The following is a 12,513-nucleotide window of genomic DNA, read 5'->3' as shown; positions in this document are numbered from 1 at the left end:
AAATACTCTTTCACACATATGACTTCTTATGTGGCCCGTCTGTGGTAATCATCTCTTTTAGAGATGGTTCACATAAGAAACCGTCTATGAAAATAATCTTTTACATAGATGGTTCACATAAGGAACCGTATATGGTATCATCACATTTCCAGAGGTGATTCACATAAGAAATCACCTCTAAAAGACTTTTTACACCAGGGTTCACATAAAGAATCATCTGTAGTAATCATCCCATTTGTACGACAACCGCTTGTGAAAATTTGTTTTTATAGAAGGTCCGAAACCGCAGGGGCCTGCTAAGACAGTTTGTCATTGAGCCCACTCTGGAAAGACACTGAGTATCCTGAAAAATAGTTTTTGTAATAGTGTGTTTTAGTGGGAAGGAAACCATATCTTTTTATTAGAAAAAAACATCACTATTAATCAACAGTTATGATTTATCATAACTCTTACATCCAGAGAGGTAAGAGGAGCACTAAAAGAAATCATCTTTTGTTATTAAAAAAATTGAGATAGGATTTTTCTTATGCGACTAACTTTTTATACAATGTACGAGCGGAGTTGGTATGGGATCGGACTCAGACATGTGGGCCCCAGTATCCAATAGGATCACATTGGTGTTGAACAATAGTCCAATTAGCTACAAGTCTTTGCGCAATTTTTTTAATTAGTTTTGGTTACCAAGATAAGCACGTTTTACTTTATAACGAGGGAAGAAAGAGCACCAAGGACAATCAGAAAGAGAGGATGACTGACTTTTCATCTTTGGCTTGAAGAAAGAGCAAGAATTGGAGGCTGAAATGTTGTCTGTTGATTGAAGGAGAAAGTCCAAGTCTCACGTTTCATTTGGAATGGAGAGGATGCAAGTCAGAGATCAACCAAATCCACATCACCATTATCAATGAGAGAGAGACAGAGAGAAGGGAGGGAGGTGTTTTTTCTATCCACTTTCCTTAGCGTGCAACTTGCAACATAAAAAGCAAAGAACTTTGTGCTTGTTGAGTGGATATGCTCGGATCTAGTGCAACTTTCCCATGCAACCAAAAACATGTCTATGTGATTCCTATCCAATAGGCCTCTCACATCAAATCACTTATAGAAGGAAAATGGATACAAATAATCTGTATTACCGATATAATATCCGGCAAAATATAAATATGGTACGAAAAATCTGCATCTAGTATAAACTAATACAAATACAGATATATCTGTTTTTTCTTCCCAGATACAAATTGGGATGTGGGAAGTGAAATCTGAAGTACAAGGCTGGAAATGGTCCAAATGGAGGCCAATGCCACGTAACTACGTAAGACATGATCATCCAGTGACTTCTATCCAAAATACTTTATCTATTGCTTACACAAAAAAAATGAAATGCAAGGCTGATCCGCTTGGAATTTTGGATGCCTCAACCACTCCAAATCATTACCTGCTTATGTGTTGGAATTCTTGGCTGGCTAGCTGCTGAATGCTTACTTCAAATGTTGACTTTGAATTTTGTCACACATCCACAGTCAAATAAATATGAATTTAGGCCCGACATGTATTTCTACCAATTCTAGTGTTACTCCGAGAACCTTTGTATTCATTCATACTCCGTCTAGCCACATTATTTATCGTTATGATTTCTAAATATCAACATAATCGCCGAAACATGGTTTTTTCACAAAATTCTAGTATTATATTTATAAAATCTAATAAAATAATAACTACAATAATAACATTATGAAAGCATTTTACGTGACACACATGATTTTCATGATTACAATATAAATATTTAAAGATCTATTCACAGTCAATGTTGCAAAAAAAAAAAAAACTTCATATACGTCTAAAACAACAAGTATTTGTAATCAGAATGAACATACTTTAAAAAAAATCTTACAAAAGTTAGAACATATGCCAGGCTGATCCACTTGGAATTTTGGATGCTTCCACTGTTTATGTGTGTTGTATCCTACTATGACAACTACTCCAAATCATGAACTGGTTACGTGTTGGAATTCTCTGGAACTACTCCAAATCTTCCCTCAAATGTTCTTTTTTTGAGGAATCTTCCCTCAAATGTTGACTCTGATTTCCATTTAGTCCATCAAATAAATCCAAATTTGGGCTCGACTTAAATACCTTTCTAGTAATTTGAGTGTTAACCCAAGAGCCCTTGTGTTCTTTCATTCAGACATGATTGAAGTAGCATCAGATTTCAGCTCCTGGAATGGGTTTGACCTCCTCACAGAAGAAAAAAAAAAAGAATGGGTTTGACCTGGTCAACCAATTCATATAGCATGGACCCCTCTGCTTCGTGGTCAACGGTCCAGTCAAGCCAACATGAATGGTCAGAACGGTCTTGAATTGAACACGTGTCAAATATGACTGCTTGAGCTGCGTTGAATTTGCCAATTTATGCAGTGAAGGAAACAAGAAGCAAAGAAAATATGGCAGCGGATTATTACATCGGTTTAGGAACCAGGCTACCAAAAAAACGTTTTTTTTTTTTTTTTTTGCTTTTCAGTTTAGTAGAATATCATCGCAGTTCCGAAAATCATGTGTATCACTAATGTCCCGTAGGAATGTTTCTCCAATATCACTTAAAAAAGCGGCAATGTCTTTTCCCAGAGTGATTCTAGATTATTTATTGATCCCTTAGGGAGCGTGAAGTGCTGTACCAAGATGCAGTGTGGATCCTATCTTATAAAGATCTTCTTGGTTGTGCCATAATATGGGAAATATTTATATTGATTGAAAATAAAATAAATGCAGAATCAAATAACAATTAACTAAAAGAACAATTGAGAGAATAAAACTAGGATTTTAGCAATATATAATAAAAGAAGGACAGAGACATGACAATGCCACGCAGCTAATATTTTGTGTGACCGAGATTTGATCTATAAAGATAAATGCAGAATTAAATCCTATTATAGTAACTATAAATGATCAATGCTTGGGTGGCATAACCTTATGTGCTCTATCCTCCATCCTCCCATTTAGACAAGACAATTATTCTTTCTGTATCCGTGAACACTCGCATCATGCCTCTACTAAGGGATTGCTCCCTTACCAATACCTTAAGTATGGTGGTTGCATCGTAGTTTCCCTACAAGAGTTCTTTTGCTAACCCTTAGGGTCTCTTTGTCACTAAGCCCTGATCTCAACTTGGTCTGTCTCCTCAACCTATGTGCTCAATCCTCGGATTTATGGCCAATCAAACAAAATTAAGACTATACCCCGATCTACACTAGGGTTGCGCTACATGGCGCATAAGCTCCCTACCCCAACGGATCTACTCAGACATCACAAAGATAATAAAGCAAGACATATTTTCAAAGAAGAACATCATGATATTGATATAAGATAAAGAGTACACGATGTTTAATACAAACTTCATGTCTTCCTTGTTTGCATGGCGAAGTATATGGAGGGACGATCTCAATAATGGATCTAATGATGGGATGGTGGGAAATAATATGGAAATGGTGGCGGCATGTTTCTAAGCGTCCTCTTTGTGTTGATATCTTGGATATAGATCGATGTTTTCTTTATAACCTTCATTGATTAGAATTTTGTGCTGCCTTTGTAAGATATTTGTCGTCAGGCTGTTCACGAAAATTGTTCCAGTTGACACCCTAGTCCCATACTCCCATTGAAGTTTGGTACAGTCAGGTGGTAACAGATCCCTTTTTCTTTTCTGAAAACTCCAACTAGGATAAGTCTTGTGTAGTTATCGTACATTTTTCAAGGGCTTTACAATTGTAGTCTTGGATTCACACAATTATCTCATTTTCCTACTAGTACAATAAATGAACAAAAATCTTATGCACCGGACAAGTAATCAAAATTAATCAAGATACTTGTAAAAACACGAGGAGATATGACACGTGCAATCACAAACGCAAATCCTCACGACATCTCTCTAACTTCACGGATCGATCAAGCACGAGAAATCCTATGAAGATCTCCAAATGTACAAGCCCTTTTTGTCGAGAGCTACAGATCATTATATTATTACGAAGAAAAACACGCAAACCTCAAATTTGTGCCACATTTACACGAACTCCACGGATTCAAGACGACGAAAGCGCGCTAGCTCCGGATCAAGAAGCGCTCATGGTGCCACACCTGCCGCCGTCGCCGGAGCAGCAGCCTTGCTGCCTTCCTGCAGCGAGATCACGGTCTCGAAGGCGCCGACTAGCGCCTTCACCTTGCTCTTCCTCGCCTCGGCGACAAGCCTGCTCGCCGTCTCCTCGATCACGTTGTTGAACAGCCCCTGCTCCTGCCTCTTCCCCTCCCCGCCGCCGTCCTGCCTCCGCCGCAGGACGACCACCTCGGCTCGTGAGGTGCCTGCATCTCTCGCCCCTGCAGCGCTGCTGCCGACCCTCCTGCCGGTGCTGACCCTGCCGCCTCTGCTCCTGCCGGTCGTGTCTGCGGCGGCCATGGCAGGCCTGAACTGGAGCCGTCTCGGGGCGGTGTTGCTGTTGTCGTCGGGGTTCAGCACCTTGCCGCGCCGGAACGTCAGCTTGCGAGGCGGCGGCTGCGTCGCATTGCTCGAGGGGATGGTGGGTGCAGGCTTTGGTCGCCTTGCAGTTGCAGTTCTTGGTTTGGCAGATTTTTCTGTAGGATGCGAGCCAAAAATTGTCATCCACGTGCAGTGCAAATATGTAACATACATCGCAAGATTTTTAAAAAAGAATTTACCGAAAAAGTTAAACCCGACGAACTAGGCATCTTTGCATTAAGAAGAAGAAATGCATCCAGATTCAGAAAAGTATTTGCATTAAGAAGAAGAAATGCACAAGAAGCACAGCGTGATAAATCTGTAAATTCACTGATTTGCTTTGTTGCACACACTGCAAAATAACTTATAACAGGCATTGTGAACTAACATGCGAAATTTATAACTACTGTCAAATGCATAATTAAGCAACCCATGATATAGGAAGCAATCATGTGACGATTCAAGAGATGCCGATATACCTTTGCGAGGTCTGCTCTCTTTATTGTTAACCTCTGGTTTTCGCACTTTCGGTGAAGCCGTCTTCAAAACTCTCTCTTTAGCATCCTTAGCATCAGCAGCAGAATTTTCTGTTCCAGAAACCTTCCTAATGTTCTTGATTGGGGGAGCAATTTTTTCTTTTCTGACTACTCTCAATTTTACACTCGAGATAGGCTTGGCAGGCATGTTTACAGAACGAAACAGTTTCACTGGACCTGTTATTACCTTCTCTTCTCCCTTATTTTGCAAAACTTGAGCATTCTTGACAAAATTCTTCACTGTCATCTTTCGGTCAGTCATTTTCCCTGAAGAAAGCGATGGAGACGGAGCGCTTTTCGCTCCTGAAGCCTTCAGCTTTGCCAATCTAGCAGGTTTGGCAGATGAATCGGTCGCGTTAGATGGTGATGGTACATTGATCTCCTTAACCTTTGGCACAGCTGATGAAACAGTAGGGCTGAATTTCTTCTCCCTACTGAACTTTGTCGTACCACTAGCATCTGCCCTTTTTCTCATTGTGTTTGGTCCGCTTGAGATTTCAACAGTTGCACCTGTAGCCTTCGGATGCGACTTTCTTCTGCTATTCTGGGTTGAGACAGTGTTTCTGGTTACACTCGATGTTGCTTTCGCCTTCGGTTTTACAGACTCATTAGCTGAACTCTTTGATTTAGTCCCAAGCCCAGCCTGTTCATGCTTCTCCGAGGCCATCGCAATCTGAGTAATCCTCTTCTCTGAACTTGCACGATCATTTGCTGATTGATCAGACACAAGTTCCAGAAGTGAATTTTCTCCATCTTCGTGTACATCCTCGGAAGGCAGAATGGCATCCTCCATGTTTTCATCGGATGCATAGCTGTCCTGGATGGCTAATGGCATCTCCAGCTCAATGCTAACAGCCCCATCAGATGGCTCTCCATCTCCACAGTCTGCCACATCATCATGAGAGATGACGAAGCATTTTGCATCAGTTGGTACGTTTCCAGCCACAAAAGGTTCAGATGCTTCAGCTGACAAAAATTCTTCTACGCAGGGAGTGCTGTCAGAATGATCAGCTGCTCTTTCCAGTGGTGCCTTGGGACTGGTGAATTCAAGCTTAGCAGGAGCAGCAGTATTACCATCTCTTACATGACAAATCTTCAGCTTCTGGTCCTTGCTTCGCCTAGCTCTTTGTGGTAGTATGATTTCAGCCCGGTTGCATTCCTGGTTCCCAGTGCTCGCACGGCGCAATTGTGCACGACGAACAGGCCAGTATTTCTTGGATTCAGAGGAATGCCGGATCCCAAATTTGCAGTTGTCATGGCAAGAGCTAGTGGATGGTCTTAGGTAATGAGGGACTGGCTTCTCCTTCCTCTTAGGATCAGGTTGCACGCTGTTGCCATCTATAATAGCTGGAGAATTTATCAGTTGATCTTCGATTTTTGGTTCAGCTGATACAGGAGTTGAGGTGATAACCTCTTTGATCACTTCTTCAGTCATTAGAAGCACAGGTGCTGCATTGCAGACACAGGTGTGAGCACACAAGAAATTGACATAGTGATACCATAAACAAGATTTTAACGACGATGTACAAAACAAGCCACTTCTGTGTTTAACATCAAAATTATTGCCCATATCTGCCGCTTTTTCGTTACTGAATAGTGAATAAACTTGTTCAAGATGTTCATCACCTAATAGTAAGAACTTGCCGCAGAAATATGCTGCATTGATGGGTTGCTAGTTTTCCTTTTAGTTACAGTAATTTGTCATCAAAGCAAAATACTACATGTTGATGCAAGTCAACCATATTATGACATTGACACCACTCTTCTTCCTTTTTTTTAAAAAAAAGCATTGACACAACGCTAAAATATGTACTAGAATATAAGGGACCAAAAGTAATCAAGAGTACGGAATATTCGCATCCATGCCGCTGTGATTGTGTTTTTCTAACTTGTATAATTTATAATCTAGCTAATCATGCTTTCCCTTTATTTATATTTCTGTTGCAGTTCTGTAAAGGCTGCAATCAGATTCTTGAAAAACAAATGAAAAACTAATTGGTGGCATATTTCTAATCTACCACAAGAAAGAATCCAAAACGTTACCTCTCGCCGGTTCTTGATGGCAATCCAGAGGCGCACGGCGAAGTCAAGAAAGGCGGAGGCGGAGCGACGATAGGTCGGGTCAATTACGGAGGCAGATCAAGCAACGCCGGGGACGCGACGAGAAGAATAGCTTCTGCTCGCCGCCGCCGCCGAACGGGCTAGCAGCAACTGCTTGCCGTTTTGTTTGTCTCGCCTGAACTGAACGATCGGAAGCGAGAGAGAGAGAGAGAGAGAGAGAGAGAGAGAGAGAGAGAGAGATGTTGCTGATGAGGTGGAGCTTGGAGGAGGTGGAGATGGAAGAAAGCGAGGAGGGAGGGAGATATGAGAAATAAATTCTATATAGCGTTGCTATATATTCTCGGATAGCACTATCTAAATAGTCGCTATTTATTTTTAACGTAGATCTTAAAGTGATGATAAGATCTACTCAAGTTAATAACTTATATTAAGTAATAAACATGCAAGATAGTTACCCATTTAGGTGAAATTTACCACTTTAAATCATATTAAGAACAAATGACGGTCATCTAGTGATGCTGCATATGCAACGGTTGCATAAAATTTATTTCCAGAGATGCCCATGCGAGGTGTGAGGGAGGGAGATGTGTAGGTGCACCGGGTCCATGGACTGTTGAGCTTGTTTTTCCTATGATTTTTTGTTTGGTTTGGTCTGAGTTAGAATGGTGGTTCTAGAGGTTTTAACGGGAAGTATCAGGTGGGTTAGGAGAGGAAAGTAGAGCTTTCTAGTCTAAAAATAGTGTGCTTTAGCTTAAAGACATGAAATCGAACTGCATGTATAGAATGGTTTGTAAGTCAAGAGAGGATAAACTACTGTGTCAGTTATGACTAGTTCAGATTTGTTGACAAAGAGCCTATTTATAAGAGTTAGGTATTTGGTCGGCGTTAGCTGTCTCCTGTGGCCTACTAACTCGAAAAGATTAATTAACGGTGCTAATTAAATATGTGAGGATTGCTGGTGACTTCCAAGAGTGGTGGCACGATATTCAACTCTTTGGTGATTTTGACCGCTTGGTCGGTGTGGAAGCTTTGTAATCGTTGTATCTTCGACAATGCTCAACCCAGGATACCACAATTACTAAGAGAGATCAAAGAAGAGGCTAGCTTATGGTGCTTAGGAGGGGCTAGGAGATTGCGGTCTTTGTGGCCGTGAGCTTTCGGTCGGGGTAGTTTATATTTTTAGTGGCACACATGTATCCAAATACTAACCTGGCCGTTGGTACGGCTTTGTAATCGGACGCTATCATTTTCTTCTTTTTAATATAATGACACGTAACTCTCCTGCGTGTTCGAAAAAAAAAATATCCTTGCACCATGCCAATCAAAACCACGAATTTGTTTCTCAAGCAAGGACAAACGTTTTATTTATTCGATGCTACCTGAACGAAATTTAGCAGATTATAGCCAAATCTCAAGACAGAACCATCGTTAGTACAACTCGAAGTTACTTCCTTTGCAAACCATGCTTCTCTGAAATCATCATCCAAGGAAGGTGTCCACCCAAATCGCACTACACAGGCACATCACCGTGTTTTTTCTTCTTCTTTTTTCCACACGCAGCACCGTGGTGTGTGCAAGACCATGCGTGCAAGGCTGATTAGGCCCCATCTCAACACAAAATGTGTTGAAAAATGTGATTAGACTTGGATGTGTTGAAAAATGTGATTAGACTTGGATGGATGGAATCTGCTGAGCTGAACCCACCGACCTCCAACCCAACTCCCCATCTCAACTTCCTCCATCTCAATCTAAATCTGTCCTCACTCATTGACAAATCATCACCATGTGCTTCTCACGAGAACAATACAATTAAATAGCCAATACCTTTTCTGTTAGTGCTCCTGCCATTTGTTTATCTGCATATGTACACTACTGCCTCTGCCTCGAAGAACTCTGAACTCTACGCTTGTAGTATACATAAAATAGTACAGCAGCAGCATCTGCAGAATCACACATCGCTCTGCAGGTGGCATGCAAACTTGATCCGATCTCAAGGTCATCGACTGAAGTATATTGACACCAATGTGATGCCTGAAAATTGTATAGTAGGAATTGTTTTGACAGAGTTTAATATGCAAGCGTGAGTTAGCTTGTTCCTTCCTATCTTTGAAACTTTCGGTTTATCATTGATCTAACTGAGATTTGAATCGTTGGTTAGTTTGTTTCTATCATACAGTTAATGTTGATGACAAAGCAGGGCCAACCTTCAAACATTTTCACAAGGAACTGACTGACTTTCTTGACAAAATAATCGCTCCATGATGTATTAAAACTAATGAGCAAGATATTTTTTGCTGCCACCTTGACCTTTTTTTAATAATAGAATAGAATATCCTAGCCTTTTAACATAAGAGTGGCTGGCCACAGTTATTATTATATAGTTATAGTACTCAGACAGCTAAATCACACATTCATGATGATAAAATAACTTAAACGAATAAAAACCAACATAATTTAGATATCGAGAATTTATTAAGTATTAATCTTATTACTAAATCTCTATCCATAGTTGGTGAAAAATTGCATCACCCTGACCTAACAGTAGCAAAATGTAATCATCTAGCAGCACAAAATCAAAATCACAATTTCTAATGATGGACTAGCTACAACAAATCAAATCCAGACATTCAGAATGATAGTAAAATTCTGCTTCAAGTTAGATAAGGCAATTCGACACGACAATTCGATACTACCTTTCAGTTCAGATGAGATCCACACAAACCGCAGTTCACTGAAGCTATAACTGCCAAATGTTCCCTAGAAAACTTACTACAACTACAGACGAGAGACTAGACTAAACACCGAAACAGATAGCGATAGACCGACAAAATTAAAGAGCCGAGATAAAAAATCGACGGTGCCAGATCAGTTCTAGCCTTCCTTCTTAGTGTATTCTCGATGGTGCTTAGGGCTAGGTTTGGGTAGCAAAATGAAAGCTAGCTAGGATTTTTTTTTTTATTTGTTCAATGTGAAAGAACCAGATCGGTCTTGCTTGGTGCCCAGCCTTTTTGTCTTTCCTAGTGTTGAATGTAGTAACAAAACTAGGGGTGTTTGATAAAGGAAATTTTTATTGATCTCAGACTATTACATTAAGGTGATACAATCGTACTGAGAACATTCCTGGTCTCCCGCAAAAAAATGTACATAGCCTAAAAAGAGAAGAGAAAACATAAAATGTTTAGCAGAGGTCAAAAAGGGAGATGCTAAGGGGCTCCGATCCGCCGGTTAGGCCGTCACCATAAACCTGGATAAAACACTCTCTGACCACTTTCTCCAAATGCTGACACGTCACTGTAACAATATCCTGCGAATTCAACTTCTATAAAATAGCCCAGGTACGGAGCCAGTGAGTACAGAGGTAGATAACCTGCAAAGGAGATGAAATAATTCTTTTATCAAATACCATATCATTCCTACATAACCAAGATGACCAGCAAGTAGCAGCCGTCCCCAACAGGACTTTTGGTTTTAAGTCCTTCCTAATACCCCGTAACTAAGTACCGAACCTATGTAATATACTACGTGGCCGAAAGAGTCCTGAAAAGATGTTTAGGATATTGCTATTGAATCTATCTTTATTATCTTAGTAGTTGGTTAAAAAAAGGGAGCCTCCACGTTTATCTCAATGCCTAGAAAATCTCATGTTAGTTTAGTAAAAGGGAAAAAAAAACTACACCATTTAAGTTGATGGGTCTAGATTATGACGGTCGAGATAAACATGTGAATTCAAATAAAATACGATATATAGATTGGTTGATGCTACATGCTTAATTTAGAAAGACCAGGAGTCCCCGTGTGGATGTGTGGTGATAGAAACCTAGACTCAGTTTGGTTCTAAAAGAGGCCGAGACTCTAACTAATGCCAAAACAAAATTGATAGTACTATTTGCAAAATTGATATTAGTACTATTTCTCCCTGTCTGATCCATCGATGCTCGAGAAGATAGATAAAGCTATAGCTCAGAACTTCACCTCAGATCTAAAATTTATACCCTAATATAAAGTGGTCGAAGTATCTATTTTTAATCTATATCTATATCTATACCCCTTATAATGTACTGGTTCAATTTTTTTCTATGTCCACACAACCTTCTGCCCTCACACAGATGACCTATCCTCCATCCACCTTAATCGATGCACCAGAAATCATGCTTCCTCAAAATGAAGCGCTAAGATCTCTTCTCAAATAACTTCATCAAATCCGATGGCCCAAAGCGCCCGGTTCATCCAACACTCATGAGCCCACTATTGTTTCGCCTCCTCTCCGAGTCTCAAACGTGCTGCTCCTCTCCCGACTCCCGAACGTGATGCCTCTGCTCCTCTGCTTCGTTCGTTTGCTCCATACCCCCCTTCTCTGGTCCTCGATCCCATCTCGAACAGAAACGCGTTTGATCCCCCAATCCCATCGCCCTTCTCCGACGATCCCCTCTTCTCCTCCACCCGACTCTCTTCTGCGTCGTCGCCCTTGAGCCACTCTGGTCATCCACGACTGTTCCGCCGCCCGTGTGCCGCTCCGGTAGGCCACAATTGGGCTGCAGCCCGGTCCACCCGTGCGCTCTCCGCTCGCCCCCTCTCGTCACCAGTAAGCTAATATAAAGTGGTTTAAATATCTATTTTTAATCTAAAATAGAAACAAGATTACTCATCCAAACACCTCCGGTACATCCTGCGCTCTAGCTCCATAAAATTTTGAAACTACAGATACCAAACTCTTAAAAAATTTAAAGCTAAAGCTTTGCGCACACAGCCTCCACGCCCACAATGAAGTGCAGCTCATCTTAGTTGTTCCCCTGCTCCTTTACAGAGGATGAAGTGTCACGAAGAAATTATAAGAAACTAAAAAAAACTTTTAAGCATAATTCGCGCATTCAAATATTAAATACTTAGTCTAGCCACGCAATTTGCTCCGACCACCATGTTAGTTCTTTATATTTATATTAAAAAAACTCACAATTTTTTAATCGGTGCCCCCTTCATTCATGGCTAGGTCCGTTATAGCTAGCGGGGGACAGCGGACACGTACCTCCCGTAACCCCACACACAATATTACACTCTAATCCTTCGTGTTTTACGTTGATATTGGTAGTGAATTTCATTGTAATTTTGCTTAGAAAATCTATTGCGTCACCCATATTCTAGCCTCCTAGGAGCACATGTAGTTGATTGTTGTTTCTATAGATTGCCATTTTTTGGCTCATTGCTGGGAAATTGCATGGGAAGTTAATGACTGATATACAATATTGACCAAGTGCTTAAGGAGGTTAATCGATATCCACGCATACTACTTGATCGGTCGGGGTGATCAAATTGAGTCACATATTTAGAAACTAATTAATAAACTGAGTCACACTATATATATACACATATCAAGTTTATTCTGTGCCTAGGTGCGAAATAGATTTGCGCTGTGCCTAGGCCACG

General features: G+C 40.7%; 1 protein-coding gene across 1 annotated transcript; it reads right to left on the bottom strand.

Annotated features, from left to right (window-relative positions):
* Positions 1-3,884: 3,884 nt before the first annotated feature.
* Positions 3,885-7,502, bottom strand: LOC133905587 (flocculation protein FLO11-like). The gene is made up of 3 exons (XM_062347409.1): positions 7,075-7,502; positions 4,975-6,480; positions 3,885-4,611 (listed from the first exon to the last, which is right to left on the bottom strand). The coding sequence occupies exons 2-3, from the start codon at positions 6,464-6,466 to the stop codon at positions 4,106-4,108; spliced, it is 1,998 nt and encodes a 665-aa protein (XP_062203393.1). The 5' UTR covers positions 6,467-6,480; positions 7,075-7,502; the 3' UTR covers positions 3,885-4,105.
* Between the last annotated feature and the right edge of the window lie 5,011 nt (positions 7,503-12,513).

This window comes from Phragmites australis, chromosome 22, assembly GCF_958298935.1.
Source record: "Phragmites australis chromosome 22, lpPhrAust1.1, whole genome shotgun sequence".
NCBI lineage: Eukaryota > Viridiplantae > Streptophyta > Magnoliopsida > Poales > Poaceae > Phragmites > Phragmites australis.
This window is presented reverse-complemented; position numbering and strand designations above follow the sequence as displayed.